The 19552-nt window shown below is 47.3% G+C and overlaps 1 protein-coding gene and 1 long non-coding RNA gene across 5 annotated transcripts in view; both read left to right on the top strand.

Annotated features, from left to right (window-relative positions):
* METRNL (meteorin like, glial cell differentiation regulator) overlaps positions 1-4517 on the top strand; it is a 15690-nt gene extending 11173 nt beyond the window's left edge. Inside the window, exons 2-3 of the mRNA XM_031556298.1 lie at positions 2817-2876; positions 3575-4517. Of these exons, the coding sequence (XP_031412158.1) occupies positions 2817-2876; positions 3575-3891 (377 nt within the window). The 3' untranslated portion in view covers positions 3892-4517. The remainder of the gene's footprint in view (positions 1-2816; positions 2877-3574) is intronic.
* Positions 4518-13227: 8710 nt separating this feature from the next.
* Positions 13228-19552, top strand: part of LOC104913749 — a 10012-nt gene continuing 3687 nt past the window's right edge. For 2 of the 4 annotated variants that reach the window (XR_004161716.1, XR_004161715.1), the window contains exons 1-2: positions 13228-16724; positions 19335-19387. This is a non-coding gene — a long non-coding RNA (uncharacterized LOC104913749). The other 2 variants (XR_004161717.1, XR_795603.3) reach the window with 1 other exon arrangement.

Raw genomic sequence — 19552 nt, 5'->3', positions numbered from 1 at the left:
TTTTTTCCCCTTTCAGTTTTGATACAAGTGAGGGTGCTTCCTCTTTTAGCTTGGAAGCGTACGCGTGGTTCTGACCTACTGTAGAGGAAAACACCTGCTGCCCAGTGCAGATTGGTGCTGAAGGGCACCCAAATAACAAAGCTGTGGCATAAACACGTGGATTCTTTCATGGCTGTAATTCAAAAGAAAGCACAAGCACTGTCTCCTTCTTAAGATTGAATTTATGAGACTGCACAGGAATGAAGCTTTATTTGTAGCCAGTGCATGTTATTTGCTTTTTAATGGTCCATTTACCTCGGCAATAATCCTTCACAACTCACTTTCCATCTGTGCTTGCATAGCTAGTTTTTGCCACTTGCAGGATGTATTTGATACTCTGTGAATGCAGATGTGGGACCTGTTCCACAGAAGAGGATTTCTGTTCTTCATCTGTCTGGTATTGCAGCGATGTGTGGTGGTAAATGGTTGTTAAATGAGCTTGCATGCCACCAAACTGCTGTGAGTCAGCATGGATCTGAAGCAGGCTGTAAGTAATGATCTAGTGTGAGCAATACTGAGCACTTTTAATTTCCTTCTGCATTTAAAAAGGATGCAGGATTTTGCCTAGAGTCTGCAATTAAAATGATTTTGTTCCACGTATATGCATACACTTGCTCATTTGACATATTATAGTGTCAGTCTATTTAAATTGATGGAGCCATTTATTTTCTTTTTCATCTTTAATGCAGTTGCTTGTGTTGCACTCATTTGGAGAACAAAAATGGCTTAGTCATTCTGTTTTTTTTCAATCTTCTGGGTTGGACAAACTACAGAGATGTCTGGTCTAAAGCAAGACTGTTTTCACTCAGAGAAGCCCAGGATGCCTTTTCGTTATTAGATCTTTGCAGAACAAAATATCTGAAATCTGGCATCAAAAATGCAGCTGTGTTTTTTGTGGATGTCCATCAGTTGTGTTTTTAGAGCTTCTGTTCATGTGAAAATGCTGTAGGATTCCCAGAGCTTTTCAGGTCACCTCCGTTTGGGGGATGTAAGCCAGGACCTGATGTGGGCAGAGGGAAGCTGGGGAATGGGGTGGGATGGGTTTGGTGGGTGCCATTGTGGGATGTGATCTGATTGAGGATTTTCTGTCAGATGGAAACTTGGGTGTTTGGTTTAGCCACTAATCAAAGTCTCTTGAGTCTAAAAATTAACATAGTTTTAGACTGACATTATTGTAGTGCTCCAGTTGCGTCCAGGCTTTGGCTGGCTTTGTATTTCTCATGATATTAAACAGTTTCCAAAGTTTTTCAAAAAAGAGATGGGGGAAAGAAGGCCAGCGAGGGCTGGATTGTTTCTAAAGGGCCTGAAGGCATCCAGGTTCTACTCAACAGAAATACTCAGATGATCCAGATGCTTTAACAAAACTATTTTGCCTATTCCTAGCCTCTTCTTTTAGAGCTTCTTAACCTTTCTGAATAATTCCTTCAAATATCTCTGCACAGAAATGTGCGTTTTCTATTCTCTTTAATCCTATTAAACAGCATGTTACACTGTGTATTAATCATCTGACTGGAGTAAATCTGGTGGATTGGATTCAATAATCCTTCTTTCTGGATCACCGCCTTTCCGGGACCTTGGAAAGAATCAGAGATTTGCCCTGTCTTACGCCAGAGCTCGTCTTGTGCTGCACGCTGGGGGAGGCTGATGGCTGAGTGCTGTTTAGGAGAGTTTCAAGGTGGTACTTTGTGCAATGGATAAACTCCTCCAGAAAGCCGACAGCAGTGAGAGGAAGGGTGTGACAATTCGAGGAGCCGGCAGCTAAGTGCTTTCAGATGTTGAGGTTCAAAATCACATTTTTTGGGGAGGTGTGTAGGGGAGGTTGAAGCTTCAGCTTCGGGTTTGGTTTGATGTAGTTTCAATGCTTTGCCTCGTCTGCAGCGTGAGCCCTGTTTGCCTGCTGCTTCCCACCTGCGTGGATCAGGGCAGAACAGCTCAACGGGTGTTCGTTTTTCTGGCCGATGTCCTTCAGAACGACTTCGAGTGGGCTCGGATCCCTGAGCCTCCAGTGGAAAGACTTAATTAGCATCCCTAGGCAGGGCAGACCCTGATAGTAAGCAAATTCCTGAACTCAGTGGGGCATTATGGAAACATCTGTACTGCAACTACAGCACCTTCTCCTCAGAAATTGCTGGCTGAGTACAAAGAGGAGCCACATTCTTGCATTGATTAGATTAGTGCAGATATCCAAATGTTTCCAGCAGTACAGGAAATGGTCTTTGTACCGCTTGAGCTCTACCAGATACAGGCTCAAGTTTCCGCTTTGCCTTGACGCCCTCAAACACATGCGCTGGTTTTTCTCTCCCTTCTTTGCCTCCCCCACTCTGTAACCTCCTGGAACTTTGATGTGGTGATAGACTAAATGGCTTGTGAAATAGCCCAACAACACTTGATAGAAATTGTAAGAAAGAAGCTTTGCCATCAGCCTTTAAAAGGCACAGGATCTTCAAAGCGCTTTCAAGAGCTTTGAATTCGCAGCAGATCTCTCTGCAAATGCACCCGGTATCAAAACACATTTTGCATAAGAGCAGTGAGTGTGTGGGGTGTTTGCTGGATAATGCATCCCAGCAGGAGTGTTAAAGAGATCCATATTCCTACTTAATTACAAAAATCTCTTGGGGGTGGGGTTGGCCTGCATTTCTCTTAGCGTTGTTGATGCCTGGCAGATCTTTGGACCCAAAGATCCCTTGCTCCCCCCAAAGCAGATTTTGGTTTATTTAAAACCAGCTATTTATTTCCAATCCTCTGGTCCTGTGCTAACTCTGCCCCTTTCTCTCCAGCTCCATGCCGACCATGCAGTGACACAGAGGTCCTCTTGGCCGTCTGCACTAGTGATTTCGGTGAGTTATTGTTTCCCTCCACCTTTGTTGTCCCTCTTGATTATGGCATCTGTCACCAAACCTCCATAAAAAGTGACAAACAGCCACTCACATTTGGCAAACCCCACTTGTGATAAATGCTGTCCAAAGGGGTGAGGAGCATGTGAGAATGACCTCAAAATGCTCACCTACTTCCCCAGGGTGGGCAGAGCATGGTGGAAGTAGAAGTTTAAAGACTTTTTGGGTACCTCTACTTGCTGCTCTAAAATGGGCTGCTGACAAAAGACCAAAAGTTTCAATAATTCTCTGCTTCCCTTTTAAAAGAGGAAATCAGTACTAGCTGGTATCAGTACTAGCTGGTACCTGTGATGGCTGCAGAACAGAAAGTACACTGTCAGAGCTCTAAGCATGTAACTTGCTGCTATAAATCTTTGTTGCATTCAATGCTGTTTTTCTGATGCAGTTATTTTTGTGCTTGAATTTAATACGTGGGTGCCTTTCCTGGACAGGTTGCAAACATGACCTGTAACAAACACAAATGTGTGCTGGAGGTTACTAACACAAACTCAACTCTAGAAATAGCAAGGACCCAAACCAAGGGCTGCTGTAGTGAGATCACTTCCCTTTGAGCTGCCCGGTTACTGGGGGCTGAGTTTGGACCCCATTATTCCAATGGGGGTTTGGGGAAACCCTTCCTCACATCCTTTTTGTGTTCCCAGTGATCAGAGGCTCCATTCAAGACGTAACAAACGAGGCAGAAGAGCAAGAATCCGTAATTCACGTCGGCATCAACAAATTGTACAGGCAGAAGAGCAAAGTCTTTCAACTCACGGGGGAGAGTGGGAACTGGCGAGGACAAATAAAGACCCTGCTGGAGTGTGGGGTGAGACCAGGAGATGGAGACTTTCTCTTCACAGGACGCATGCACTTTGGGGAAGCCAGGTTAGGCTGTGCCCCTCGATTTAAAGACTTCCAAAGGATGTACAAAGAAGCAAAAGACAAAGGGCTAAATCCATGTGAAATTGGCCCAGATTGAAACCCCCTGTTTGGCTGAAGGTCGCTTTTAGCTTTGGGCAAGGAATATTTCCTGGCCGCGGTGAATACTCTGAACAGTAACTGGCCAGATCTGGAGTGCAGGCTGAGACCCTGCAGGACACATCTGCAGCCTGTGATGCTGTTAGACTCATGGAAGCAACAGAGGTACGAGCTCAGAAGGCTGCCAAGCAAATAAGGCTGGATTTTTATCCAATCTTGTCCTTATGAATTAAGTTATTATATTTTTTTAGTGACTTCCGTAGGAAAACAAACCAAGAAAACTTCCATGTCTTAATAAAAACCCAAATGAAAGCCAACATGCCTTTGTATCTTTTTAATACTAATTTTTAAAAATGTCTTAAGCTGATGTAGCATTTGGTATGGTGTATTCTGTATAAATGGCCGAGAATGTGATAGAGCACAGTAAACCATCTTAACGTGGATGCTTTGTAAAAAGCTTGGTGTACAATTCAAAGTTGTTTCTTATGACAGAAATTTATGGAGCCAAACTCGTGTGTGTGTTCTTTTTTTATTTGAAAGAATAAAAATACGGTTTGCCACCTGCAATTTTTCGGCCAGGCTGGCAAATTCTTTCCATTCCAGAGAAATAAAGGTCCCTGGATTTGACATGTGCTGTTTAAAATCTTTATTTTTCCTTCTCTGTAAAGCTGATCTCGGTGACTCCAGATGTGCTCATAGATCAGTTTCTGGGCTGCTCACTTATTTTGTGGCTTCTCTGAGCAGAAGCAGAGTTCCTGTGAGGCATCGGGAACCGCAGTGTTTTTCAAAGGGGAAGAAGGAGCTATTTTTGGAGAATTTTAGACACGTGGCCAGGCAGGACTCTTAAATGTGCTTTCTGATGCCTATGGGGTTATTTTGGGAACACCTCTAAGAGACAGGCTGGCCCTTGGTGCTTGCTTGATGCTTTTGGTTGTGCTAGCAGTTCAGTCTGGATGCTCATGCCTGCCTGCGATCCCCAGGGCTGGACCTCCTCGTGAAAACCATTCTCACCATGTCACTTAGAATCATAGAACCGTTAAGGTTGAAAAAGACTACTAAGAGCATCCAGTCCAACCACCCACCTACCACTGTACTGCCCACTAACCATCTTCCCAAGTACTACATCTACGCATTTCTTGAACACCACTTACATAAGCAATGCCCAGGGGAGGGACAGTGGATGTCCCCCGCCATTCAGTCCCATCATTCCCCATAACCTGCAATACAGCCCTTTAAGAAAGAATTTTTAACCTCTTGCCTGTGTTTCTGCTTCATCACTTTCTATCACTTCAATTTGTAGGCTACCAGCTTCTCCATATAAAAAAAATCTCCTCTTGGTGAGTCAAAAAGCCTTATCCCTCCAATCCCCTCCATGTAGTTGCTGTTTCTGAGGCTTGAGGAGGACTGTGTGACTTGAGGATGGCCTTCCCAAGTGTGGCTGCAGGAAGATCTCAGATGGTTGGGACAGGGATGTCCTACAAGACTTCCAGGTGGTTAAAAACAAGGTTGTTCCGAAATACAGGCCCAAAGTGGGACAGAAATCCCACTGAAACCAAGTGTGGGGCTTCTCCCAGCAAGACTCATCTGAGGGCTTGCAGGGGTAGGGGAATTTCTCTTGGCCGTGCTGAGAAGATTCTAGTAGACTCCAGGAAACCGTGGCTGCTGCTGCTGCAAAGGCTTCTAACCCTGTCACCAACAAACACCAGCACCCAACTCAGTTCAGGGTTCTCTCATCCTGTTTTCAGTTTTAAGATGGCCGGTGGAGAGGGAAACAACCCTTCTTTGCCTTCACCTGCCCCAGCCCGTCCTGTGGGGTTGCTTTCTCTGGGTGGGCCAAGCCTTCTGTGCTTGGGCTCTCCCACCTCAGGGATTTAAGCCAGCCTGTTCTAGGACTGGTGGAAATGATTCTGTCACTTAGCGCTGAGCTGACTGCTGAGTTCATCTAAAGGGGCATTTCAGAAGCTTTATACCTAACCTCTCCTGTTGGGTTTCAGCATTTTTTTCCAGCATGCAGTGGCTGCTGGCAGGACGAGGAGGGGGAGAACAACATGTTCCTGGAATTGTCTCCAGGCTGCCCACTCTCCTCTTCCTATGTGAGGCTGTGGGAGTGAGGGGAAGAGGCGAAATTAAATGTTCAGCCAGTATTTGTGAGAGGACAGTGCTAGCAAAACACAAACAGGCAGCAAGGCTTTGCCCCCGGAGCTCCAGCTTTGGCTGCAGTTTGATTTTTTTTTTTTTTTAATGGCAGTTTAAATTGTAGGCTCTTTTGAAAATACCCTTTGAACAAAGCTTGGAGCCAAGTGCTGGAGTGGAGCTTTCCTTTGCTCTGGTGGCTTGTTTGGCTGCAAGGAGGAATGGGGCCGTGCCGTCCACACTTCCAGAGGCACTGGCCTTGCTCTCTGCATTCCCCCGGGGAGCTGCCCATGTCCTGTGAGCTCATTGGAAATCCTTGGCAGAGGAGGAAATATTGTGCTCCTTTCCTATGCTGTGCCCCAGCTCCACAATACACTGCTGGGATGGAGCGTCGGAGCACTCAGCACGCCACGTGCCCATCACACTGCTGACACTTGCACAAATACAATTACAGAGTGCTGGAGGTGTGGCTGGATGAGCCATCACCCAGCCCAGAGCCCTGTTCTTTAATCAAAGCAGCATTAAAGTCTTGCTCTGCAGCATTTTTTTTCCCCCTCTGCCCTCATCCCTGGCCTGGGCCCTGGGTGCTACAGCATTATAGCTGATGTGTATCATCCCCAGCAAAGCACCAGGAATTGCAGGTGTCCCTCCCTGCTGTGGGTGCCAACGTCCCAACAGCTGGGTGTGTGTGCTTTGTGCACTGTGAGGTTAATGCTGGGATTCCTCCCACTGCCCTTAAATCTGCTTCCAAAGTGCTCACTTTGCAGCGTGATTACTGTTTGATCTGTAAGGCAGTGGAATGGTGTGTGGAAAAGATGAATTAAAAATTACCACCTCTGCTCACATGTGATGAACCTGCTCTGTAATGAGCATCAAATGGCATATTGGTGTAGCATTAGTTGAGGATGTGCTTGCTGCTATGTAGTGAAGTGGCTGAAGGCAACCCAGAAGCAGATGCACAGCATTGCTTGTTTTGCTGCTGCAGCTCTCTAAAGATGAAAGGCTTCCTCTTCATACCTAACATAATTGAATTCCTCTTAAGAGCAACAGGCTGTTTTATCTGCTCCTAAGAAAGCAGAACTCATGAACTTGAATTGCCTTTGTTAGAGTCCCCTTTGGTTGGGCAATACTACCCTTAAATAGGCACAAGGCATCTGCTGTGCTTTTGCATCTAACTCTGGTGAGTGTGTGGTTTGCGTTGTTAGTGAAAACACTTTCCATGGTAACCCTCTACTTCTCAGTTTCTCCATGAAGTATCAGTGATGAGCCCACTGGTGAACACTGTCACCTCCAAGATAAGAGCTATTCCAAACTTACTGCCATGGCAAATAAGTAGGTTGAGAAACTTCTGTGGGTGTCTACACCAGTCTGTTTGAGGTCTATCAGACCCCATGTGCCTGGGGGAGAGTTTGTCCTTTCATCCTGTGGAAGGACTGGATCATCTCTTCTCAAAGCACTATGACTTCAGTGCCCAGCCTGGAGGTGAGGAGATCCCTGCGCGTCGTTTGCCTATGGCAAGACTTGGGGATCTTGACTAAAGCACCTGTTTGCTTCCCTTCAACAGGAGGAGGCCATTTTCCAAGCTATGCTGATAGGCTTTGCGTCTTGCATGTGAGCCCTGGCTAGCTGTGGGGCACTCACCTTCCTGCAGCAGGGCCAGCTGATGGCTTCATCCCATGCTCAGGTCATCTGGCTGGGAAGATCAGAGAAATTTGCAAGCAGCTCTTCAGCAAGCTCTTCTCTGGTTGAGGTCTCTGAGCCTTCTCCCAGCATCCAGGAGCACTCCCTTTAAGTATGGATATTAGGAAAGCTTCTTCTCTGTAAGAGTGGTAGTGTGTTGGCACAGGCTGCCCATGGAGGTGGTGGGGTTCCTAGAGGTGTTCCAGAACCACAGAGATGTGGCACTGAGGGATGTGGTCAGTGGGCAATATTGGTGGTAGGTGAATGGCTGGACTGGATGATCCTACAGGCCTTTTCCAACCTTAATGGTTCCATGATTCCCCATGCCAGGGAGGAGGGCGCGTTCCTAAAGACATGCATTGCAGCAGATGTTTCTGTGCCTCTTGCCTTTGAAGTGCAACAGGACTTGTATGAGCTCTGAGCATGGTGCAATACCTCCAGGGAAGATAGTTCTCCTTTTCCTTGTCATGAGCTTAATTTTAAGACATTTCTGGAACCAGAAAGTCTCTTAGTGATGCTTGTCAGAGATGCTGTTTGTTTGGTAAATGATAGTAGCAAAGTTGGGAGCAGCTGTTCCAGGAGACATCAGAGTGACAGCCAAGCTGGTTATGAAGTAAAACAGGAAAACATCAGGAGGGAGACCTGCAAGTCTCTGACAGGGGCTGGAAGCAATATGGAGCCAAAACAATGTGCAACAATATCTTGACGTCAGTAAGATTTAGGTCTGGAAGGGTGGAGCTGCTGGAGTGAAAGAGGAAAAGTCAAATTTCTCCTTTCCATCTTAACAGAAGTAACTCTTTCACCGTCAGTCTTCACCTCAGAGCTTCAGCAAGAGCCAGCAAGGGCTAGACCCTATAAGTAACCTCTTCCCCTGCTCCTTGCCCACCTACAGCAAGATGCTTAGCGGCAGCATAACCACAACAGCCCCATAAATTTAATTTTGGAGCGTCACATCCACCTGTCCTAGCACAACCCACGTGCCTTGCCACGTGCTGGAGCTGAATGTGGGAGGCAGGGATGCTTTGGGCAGGGAGCCGCCAGCCCTCATTGGCAGTCAGATGTGATCGGTGCTGTGGTTTAGGTTTGATGCTGACAGCTCTCTGCGGCTGCGCTGAGGCTGAGCAGCAGTGCCTGCACGACGACAGTTCTTTAGGCCCTCTGGGATCAAGATATCTCCATGATGGAGGATATGATAGGATATGATATCCCAGTATGGAGACATCCAGCTAGATCTGAGAGCAGTGGGGGAGACAAAACAAAGAGTAATTTTTGATAGTCACTTCACCTAGTTTAAATAAATACATATTACATTTTGTTCCTTTCCCTGCTCCCTGCAGGGGAGGAGATGCAGAACTTCCAAATATAATAATCGGGAGGAAGCTGTGGCAAGCAGCCTTTGCATGTGTGAGCATTTGCAAAGCTCCAAAAGGGCCCGGCTCGTAGGGAGGCCATGAAAAGATAGACAGGCAGCTCCTAGATGGATGGATGGATGGCTGAGTCTCTGCTCATTTGTGGCCACAAAGATCTATGGCTGTGTAGGGTGATGCAGTGTGCTCAGTGCTGGGGTAAGGCTGCCAGGAGTGCTGATGGGGAGAGGTGTGGTGAGCCGTGTTGGCTCCAGCTGCAGCAGGGCTGACTCAGGACTTCCTCCCCACAGCTGGGAGCTGACTCAGCTGCTTTGCCTTCTGTTGGCTCTGCTGAAGATTAGGGGCATCTCTTGGGGCCGGAGGCTGTAGTGTTACAACAGGAGTGAGTGGAGAGTCATTGCTGGGAGAGTCACAGCTGAGACATTTTGGAACAAGAGCCAAAAAATTCAGTAAAAGCTTCAAGGTTTCTCCTCAGTGTGTTTTACAGTGTTCCTGCTGAGCCTGGGCTGATCACTAGGGCAAACGTGTGTTGCAGCAGAGCTGCTCTTGCTGCTGTGTCCCCTCTGGTGGGTGATGGTGAGTGAGGGTGTGAAGGCAAGAGCCTCACTGGAGTGTTTTTTGTGGTATTACTCATGCATGTGTCAGAGCAAAACTTTTATGGCAGAGGCTGGGTGAGTGCTGAGCAACTTCTGAATTAAAAAGCACCATGGAAGTGTTCTGCTGGGAATGGGGCATGCTCAGAACTTGGGCACCCGGTGGGCTTCCTGCACCCAGGATGCTGAGCTTCGGCTCTGCCCTTTGCACCTACAGCCATGCGATTTTAAGCACTGAGCTGGGGAATATCTTGTGTGCCTAATTGGGACCCATTTGTACACCTCATTTTGTTGGGTGACAGCAGAGTGCGGGTTCTGGGTGAGGCCCCATCTCATTACACTGGGCGTTACCTCCAGGCCCCACAGCAGCATGTGACATGTGGGTTGTTGTCCCATGCCTCCCATGCACTGGCCACCCCATTGCTGGGGTACAGCAGTGGGGATCCCTTGGGGCTGGCAGCCCTGCTTTAGGAGTGCAGTGATCTCCTCGCCTGGAGCCTGGGATGTGTGGGTGCCCCTATAGCCTGAGGGGTGCTGACCTCACACCTCCCCCCCAGGTCCTTCCTGGGAGCCCCACCACCACCGCTCTGGGGTGTTGCTCCTCTGGAGGCTGTGAGGGGTGGGGGGCTGCCTCACATCAACTGGTTTCTCCAGTTCCTTTGTGCCAAACCCAGTTGGAGTCAGACCGGTTTGTACCTGTTTATTTGCCTGAAGAGGGGAAAAGAATAATAATAATAACAATCAGGTTGGCCTCCTCAGCCTAGGGCTGCCTGTGAAGGGACCTTGGGTGCCCAGGCCCTGAGATGGGCACTGCACGCTCCGGCTACACTGAGGCCTGACCCAGCCCAGCCTGCACTGTGGGCTTAGGGAGGGCAGATGGGGCCAAAATGTGGACAAACCTGACTTACACAGCCCATGGGCCAGGCCAGCCACCTCTGCCCACCTTCACAGCCTTGTTTTAGCTCTATCTGCCATATCCCCTTGTGACACCACGTGCCCTGTGCTTCCCCTTGTGACACAGCGACGCTGTTAAGCAACTCCTGTGTGCGTAGCTTGGTTTTGGGGAACTGCTGCTGAGGCAGCAGAAGTGAAGCTGGGTGGAAAAACCCCTCTGTGCTCATTGCTGAACTTCCAAAAACAACGTGGCCTTAGCTTTGCGTCCAAAATTAAACTGCTGTTTCCCTCAAAGCCATGGTTATCAGAATACGTGACATTTGGAGATATCGGGGGTCAGATTTTAGCAACCGTGACGTTGACCTCTATTTACTGGCTATGGAGGTGGTTGGTGACTGCCATGAACTGCAGAGCTGATGGACACCACTGAGCAGGGCAGCATCCCCTGTTGGCTCTTGCCTTGGTGTTTCCTTCTCTCCACATCTGCAGGTTGGGGTCAGTCTGAGGGCCCCAACAGGTGCACCTGGCCTTTACTCATGGCCTTTTGGGACTGCCTTTGCCTCTTTTCCCCTGGTTTGTGGGGTGACATGGCCATTCTTGGAAGATGGGCTGGGAGACACGAGAGTGAGCACAACGCAGGTGTTTCATGTTTGCTTATGGCACCATTGGGTCAGGTAACCTAATCCTAGAGCACCGCGTGAGATCAGTCCAGGGGGTCTGCCTTGTTGCACTGTGGGCATCCTTTGTGATGGGCATCCTCCTTGTCCCCATGGGAACTGCAGCTACCCTGGTGGACCCTTCAGAATGTGACATAGGAAGCTCACAGAAATCAGAAGAAATTGGGGGAAAAAAAAAAAAAAAGGAGGAAAAAAAAAACAGGTTCCACTATGTGGGTCAACATAGACTGACGTAGGTGCTTAGCCACCAAATGGAGCCTGGGTTGCCCCTGGATGGCCCCTGAGCCAGAGAGCTGCCCTGCTCACATCTCCATGCAACATCTGAGTAAATCATGTGCACTGCAAACTGCTGCTGTTGTGTAGATGGATGTGAGATAGTTCAGCCTGGAGCTGAGTTCAGTTCTGTAAGTTTAATGCATACAAATGCTGCTGAAGAGTTAATGGGAAACAGTGAAGGAAAATAAAGAAAGACCTTTTGAGGTCTCAGCTGCTGAGAGTAATATTTGGGTTTGGTGACTCTCCGTATCTTAGAGATGGGAATGCAGCAAAGCTCTTTGAGTCCAGAGTATACATGGAGCCCGACAAGATTGTGGGCTAATATCAACAAACCTTTTGGAAAAGCAGATCCTGTCTGCTCCAGCAAAGCCACAGTGTTATTTTTCTTTCAACAAATGTATTGAGACAATAATAATGCTGTGCAGATTGGTTGTCCCTGGCCTACATGATTTATTAGGAAACAGAAACAATTGCAGTTGCTGAAAAAAGCTTTGGACACAGATTTTTTTTTCTTCCTTTTATTTTTTTCCCCCTCCCGAATTCCTCATGAACTAAGAAAGGCCACCTACTCTGGGCCCTGGGGAGGTGTTCCCTCCCTGCTTGCATTTCTCATCAGACCACCAACCCTGGGCTTGTTGCTTATATGCTTTAGTGCTGGGGCGTGGGGGGTGGGAAGAGGTGACAGCTGAGGACAGCACTCTAAGGCAGAGAAGCAGAGCAAGTCTGGAGGACAGATCTGCAAACTGTTTCTAGCTGTCGGAGACTCCGGGACACATTGCTTCCTTTCCCTGAACCTCCCTTCCCCTCTATTTATCCTGTTTATGTAGTGCAGAAGCTATTGAGAGTGGGACTGCATGCTGAGCACTGTGGGTCCTGAGCCCTGCTCAGATCTGCAGGTGCAGGAGCTGTGAGCAGAGGACCAAGCTTTCAGCCTGATGTTCGAAGAATGGGAAGAGCTTCACGGTTTATAGGGATGGAGGAGGAGAGGCTGAACTCAGGGGCTGGCTCTGCTTCAGCTCAGAAGCTGCACAAACTGAAAGCTATTTGGTTTAGTGAGTGGAGCATCACGCTGTTGTTGTTGGATGCCCCAGACACCCACCCAGGCTGGCTGGGTCTAGTCAGAATTACAGTGCTGGACATTTGTCCATCAGGCCTTTCCAGTACTATATCTTTGTCAACTTTTCTAAAAAGAAACCCTTTATTTTGGGTAATGAAGTGAGAGTGCTGCCTTACAGCTCAGCAAGGCATCTCTGATCACTTTACTACTGCGGCAGGGAAACCAGGTGCTCTGGCAGTGAAACCCTGTGAGAAAGTGATACCATCACGGTTTGCTTGGCTTTCAGAAATGACTGAACAAATTTTCTCTGGTTTCCAGCTGACCCCGTGGCTCAGTGTTGATGATGGAAGCAGACTGCATGGGTCTGAGTTAATAAAGCCCTGGCCAGCTCTGGGTCAACTTCAAAAACTAGAGATGGATGGCAGCAGGTAAAGGGGGGGCAGAGCAGAGAAAGTTGCACTGACGTTCATTATGAAATGAGGGATGTCTGGGAATCACCTGATTCATTCTCCAGATGAATCACATGTATTCTGCATTTGCTTGAAAGGATTAAAGTTTTAAAGCTACTGCCCTCCTGGCTATTTTTTTTCCTGCAAGGTGCTTGTTAGCCTCAACTCCCATATTAAAAAGAGAAAAAAAAAGGAGATAGTGGGAGTGGCTTTGCTTTGCGATCTTTCTGTTCCATGCCTACAGTAAGCACAAAAAGGCTGCTTTGAGTTGGTGCAAATTAGCTCTTTTTGGTTATTGTGGGGGCTATAGGAGACATGGGTAATTGCTGCATTTGCTTCCTTTTCTTCTGGGGTTTACTGACATTTCAGATAGTAAATGAACAATTCCTTTCCCCTACCGATGTTTTCTGTTGGTTTTGGTTGAAGAATCCTTGGATGCTAAATCCATATGCTTTGCTTGTGTTTTTTCCAGGCTCAGTTATATTGGTATGGGCACGGGGGGATGCTGTGGCAGCACAGACCTCTTCTCTGCACAAAGGGAGATGAGGGAGGAGAGAGAGCCTGAATCTGTGTGATGCCCACAACATCCCATGGCCACAGGGTGCTGTGTCCCTGCCCTCTTCACCCTAGTTCCTGCTGCAACTGCTGAACACGGGGCACTGAGGATCCCTCTTGGGAGCATCCAGCTCGTTTTTTGCCCCCAGCACTGCTGCAGGCATGGGGACACGTCAGTGGAGTGGAAATGCGTGTAGGTGCAGCCATTCTTTGCCAGTGGTGGGGAAGGATGGATGGGTGCTGAAGGGAACAGGGCTGCACAGCTCCTACAGGACTTTCTGCTTTGTTTGCAAGCATCAAATCTGCACATTTTCTATTGAGACCTTGGGCCTCACTTTACCTCCTGGGTTGACATGGTATCAGACACTGGCCAGTCCCATGCTCCAGAGCAAGGGAGGGAAAATCCAGCTCCTCTGCTGCCTCTAGGTAGTTTCCCTCTTAATCCAGGCATGCACATAAATGTCTGCTTACATGCTCACAAAGAACCAGTGCTTGCCTGTGGCTGCATGTACATAGTGTGACAGGTTTTTTAGGCCTCAAGCAATGCTATCTGGAAGTGTGAAGTGAACCAGATCAGGCCCTCTGATGTAGAGGCGAAGCAGCTTTGTATAACCATGGTGTTTCAATGGTGAAGTGTCTGGATTCCAGGCCCAGAGCATGAAAGACAAGAATCCACAAGGCCTAAAAGCCCAGATGTCACTGTATAACCTCTGAATGGTGAAAGTTCACTCTGCCTTGTCATTGGACAGCAGGAATGGAGAGTAGCTGTGAGGCTGGTGCAATGAGTTGGTGGTTTGCAGGCCAGCTGCAGAAGCTCTGTGTTGGCTGGCATGCCCACATCCACTCATGCATTATGCAAAGGCAGTAAACTGCAGAAGCACTGCTTGGCTCCTGGGGTTATGAGTGCTGCAGAGTTCTTAGACCCTCAGCCAGACCTATGGAGCCCTAACCCCAAACTGATCAGTGGGGACATAATAAGCTTTTGAAGTTCTCCAGCCTGTCCAAGTTGTGGAGCAGGGTTGTGAACCTTGTCATTCTCTGTGAGAATGTTGCTTTTACAATTAAAACCCACGCAAACCCTCAGCCCTCGCTACTGCTTGTGTTACCCCAGTGAGATATCTGACATTTGAGACAGAATGGGAAGTCAAAGAATGCAAGGAATTCAATGACTCAACATAGCTTTTATTATACCATCCTACCGTTTAATCCTATGCAATGTAAGATTGTTTTACAGCATGTGGCACAGTTCTGTGGGTTAATTTGTAAGCAAACAGTTATTCAAATAGGAACTTTTTTTCTGTGCCTACATAAACTTGTTATCTGTTTGGCAGCAGGGGATGCTGCAGAGAAATGCACATTTACATTTTTGCATTGATGTTATTTGCTTTTCCTGGAACAACTCAATGGTGCACTGACTCTGGGACCCTACTACTGAACTTGACCTGGGAGTGGCGTGGAGATAAGCCAAATTCTAAGAGTAAAGGAGCCCTTTGTGTGGAGATGCCAATATATTAGGTCTCACTTTTAGGTCACAAACTTGTTAGGGTTTCTTTCAAAGTGATGGATTCTGCTGCTAAAATTTCATGATGTCTGTTAAATCATAGAGTCGTGAACCAGTGCATGTGCTGAAAATGGTTTGCCAAGGGACCATGAAGACAAGGCCTTGTGTCAGGAGATTTCCAAAGCAAATTGGATTTTCCACACAGCAATGGCTGTGTTTGAAGGTCTGTCAGTGGCCTGTAAAATTCTCCACCAGTGATAATAAGACAGAATTGCCAAGCACTGAAGCAATGTCACAAGCATTACAGAATAAATCGCTCCCACTCAGGACATAATAGCTTCTTGATCATCAGTCACAGAATTATCCCAACCAGCAACCAGACTGGAGGAGGCTGCTCCCTCTCCACTAGGAGATTATCTCAGAGCTCCTGGGCTATGGTCATTGCAGAGAGCCCAGTGGCTACTGGGAGAATGGGGCCAAGCAGTTGGGTAGGTGGGCTTATAGGTCGGATGCATAGAGAAGGGAACAACACAATGGGTTGGGTTTCTGAGAAGTCCTCTGGGATTATCTGCTCAAGCTTGAGACCAATGCCAGGACAAGCATATCCACAAAGTCATCCTGTTTCCCAAAAGGACTGGGAAGAAGTTCGGCCTGCTTGCTCTATCACAAGAAGAGTTGTGGAGGCTTTTCTTCCCTAGTTTGTTTTCTACATCCGTTCTCTGTCTGGATGTCAGTTGTACATCATCTACTGGGTGGGAAATTCAGCAGCTGGTATGCAGATCCATGAACAGTTTTTCTACCTTCTGTATTGAGACCTGTGAAGACAGAACTCTTCAATCACAATATTCTTCCCCCTTTATCACATGTATTGATATAAGGATCACATCTAAGAGCATTTCCAACAGGCTACTAGAGTCACTGAAGCAGAATAACCTTTAGCCCAGCTCCTTTGACAGTGCTGGTGATACAGGAAGGATGATTTGGTTCATTACATAGCATCCTTAACTGCAATGGCTTGCTAAGCATCTCAGCATGGAGCCAAGAGGTCGGGTGTTGAACTTGAACTTACACCCAATGCTAACAGATGGGGAAAGAGCCAGTTGTGATGGCAGTATGTTTTAATGATGAAGTCATCTACAGTGTCTGTTAAGATGACTGCTGTCACAAGCATGAGAAAATAAATTAGAAGCTAAAAGCCCCAAGGAAGACCTCTCAGAAAATAGTCTCAGTCCCAGCGGTTTGGCCAGCTTTCTGGCTGTTTTCATTAAGGACTCTTATATGATGGAGGAGGTATGAAATGAAAGTTCTGTATTTTCAGAGCAGATAACACCATCAGTCTTGAGATATGAGACTTGGGTCTTGAAAGGCTTAGATTTAAAATCATGTTTACTTTCATTATTGAACACTTGGTTTCTGTTAAAGCATGATGTAGAAGTACTTTTTGACCTCTACAAAGACTCATGTTATCTTGAAATGAGGGTGTTCTAGCTTTTCTCTTGCGGTTCCTGAGAAGCAGGAGGAGTATCCAGGGGACCCAGGATGTCATCTCTACCTGCCCTACCATCTTCTGTGACAGCAGGCCAGCTCTTAAACCTTTGTTTATTCCCCTGTACAGTGGTGTAATGATGCTTCATGATGACGAGGAAGGCAATGTGAGTATTGAGAATAATTGCAACAGTGGTTTGCTTGTTTGGGTTTCCTAATGACCCATATACATCTGGGGGCTGACATTCTTGTTCCTTTCATTCCACCATCTGTGCTGAGCATTTCTTTGTGAAAATAGAAAGTATGTTTTTTCATTTGTCAGATGCTCTTTCCAAAATAGTAAGGCCAGTTTTCTGTATTTCTATTACTGTGTTCAGACACCTGGGAAATTACTTTTCTGACTGCCTCCCATTCCTGTGAATTTTAATTGATTTTTACAAGTAATCAGACCACGACAGTGGGTGAAGCTGTTGGAGGTACAGCCTGAATTGGCTCATTCTGGATCTAGACTAGTAATCTGCCCAGACTGCTGCTGCAGTATCCAAAACATTTTTGATACAAACAAATATCAGAACATTCTGGAGCATTTTGCTTGCACTAGGTATGGGAAGCCAGCAGCTCCTTCCCGAGCACCGCGTGGGTGCTGCTGGCCTCGGGCTGATGCTGGATGGGAGAGCACATCGGTCACGCATACAATGACCATGGGCTTCTCCAGCCTGGGCTTGAATGGAGAAGACAGTTGTGGTTCCACCCAGTCTCTGAAGGATTGGATACATCTTACTGCCAAAAGAAAAATGCATAAATCATCTCCGAGTGCAGAGCTGTCTGGCTTCCTTGGAGGGAAAGTGCACTTAGGGTGGGGCAAGAGGACACAAGGGTGCAATGCAGCTTGTAGGCTGGTGTGGTGCAAAAATCCCCTCCGAGCTGCCCTCAGCCCAGCAAAGCTCAGGAGGTGGGTGGCTCCATCCATGCCGAATGAGTTCTTGGAAAAAAGGGTGCCTGGAGACCCATGCTGGGGTGCTGCTGTGCAGAGCCCGGCGTGACCTACAGAGCTATCCTGTTTTCCTTGCAATTTGTGTGCCTGTTTATGAAATCCATCACCCTGGGTGATGTCATGACATGATGAGAAACTGGGTTGTAAATTAAAGGAAAAAGGGGAAAAAAAAGACCCCACTGTGGGTCAGATGCTGGCAATAAATTCAGATAACAGCTCATCAGTGCCTCTTCCCTTGTTCTTGTGTATGTATGCGTTTTTTTCCAGTTGGGAGAAGAGTTGGTGAAAAGCAGCTGTTTTTTATTTGTTCTCCATCCACATCTGATTAGATAGCCCTGCTTCTGCCCACTGAGACGTGCTCGGGAACTCTCCCAGCCTCTCTGCTCACTCATTTTCTTGGGCATTTAGGAGCCTGGGACTGTTGGAGCTTTGTTTCACAAGCTGACGGCATTTCAGAGGTACAAAGGGCTCCTTCATGATCCCAGGGCTCAGGTCCCACCGGGCCAGAGGGCATTGCCAGATCCCGCAGTGGGGCTGTCTATGAGGCTCTATGGCTTTGGGCCTGGGAAGGCAGTAGTGGTGATGGTTAATCCATTATTTTTTAAAATTTTCAGACAATTTTGAGGCTCTGCAGCCCAGGATGGGGGTTGTTTCCCTCCAGGCTCTGGGAATGTGCTCATCAGTAAGGGTGGTGGAGAGGGAACTGTGCTGCAAAGAGGAAAGTGTGTTGTGGCTGTGTACCAGCAGTTGTGTAGGCAGTGTGGGAGTGCAGGATCTGGGGTGAGGGCAGGTTCCTGAATAACGCTACATACATTGCTTATTAAGGCTAAAGCAGGAAAATGATGAGCTTCTAACTTGTTGAATCCAGTGCAAAAGGTCCCATCATCCCCACTGGGCTTTGCAGGCCAGACCCATGAGTCATCTCCACACTGTGCCACTGGAGGACTCTTCCACCAAAGCAGATGTCATCTTTCAGAGGACATGGATGAGCATTTTGCTCATTCCTTCGTCCTGCCTCTGCTGTTCCTTCCCCTGTTATGTGACTAATTGATAAGATGAACAGTTCTGGGCCTTCTCGCTGCTGCTGCAGCTTCCATTTGCTGTCTGGATCCTTAGAGCAGAATAACCCATTTGCAAGGGTAGATAGCCAGGGCTTGTTACTGCAACGAGGAGAGAAGGGCAGATAAGCTCATCTGAGCCTGAGAACTTTTTATTTTTTTATTCATTTTTTATTTTTTCTTCTTTGGGATGGGGATCTCCCATGACAAGTCTGAAGCTGTGAGGCTGAGCTCCTGGTGCTGTGTTGGGACAAGCCCTGACCGCGCTCCCACATCGTGGACTGAGAGTGAGCTTCAGCTCACGTAACCCTCATCTGTTCCTCACTGAGGGCTCTGTGCCTTTGCCTCGGTATCCCAAGTGAATTTCTGGGAGTCCTGGGTTAAGTCCAGTGCAGGAGTGGGGGCTGCAGATCTTCCAGAAGAAGAGCTGGAGCGATACACCTCTCAGTCCACCATGGAAACAACAGTGGAAATAACAAGGTGGGACACATTGCGTGCACTTATCTTGCAAACAAGTCTTCTCTGGGCCAGCTGAAATTTCTGGCCAAAACTCGCAGCTGATTTGTTCCAGACTTGTCTCTCCATTCCCGTTCTATCTACACAGCTTTAGCTAAAAGCAGCAGCTGCCCTGCCTGCAGTGACCATGATGGTGCAAAGCCTTCGTCTGACTTTGCACTGATAAGTTCAGTTTCAAAAAAGAAGGATAACTTGTTTTATTTTACCAGGGCTTTGTGAGAGACTGAAGCTTCCGGATAGGATCTGCAACGCTCAGGTTCAGGTATCAGTTGCATAATTTCCTGTTATTTCAACACTCCTGTTTTTTTTTCCTTTTCTTTTTCTCTCTCTCTCTCTCTTTTTTTTTTTTTTAATGAGCTTCTTTGCATACTGGCTAAGTCTTATATAAGCATATGTTGGGTTGGAAAAAATTTTTTTTTTTTTAGTA

This window comes from Meleagris gallopavo, chromosome 20 (assembly GCF_000146605.3).
Source record: "Meleagris gallopavo isolate NT-WF06-2002-E0010 breed Aviagen turkey brand Nicholas breeding stock chromosome 20, Turkey_5.1, whole genome shotgun sequence".
NCBI lineage: Eukaryota > Metazoa > Chordata > Aves > Galliformes > Phasianidae > Meleagris > Meleagris gallopavo.
Note: the sequence above shows the minus strand (reverse complement) of the source record. Positions and strands in the feature narration are given on the sequence as shown.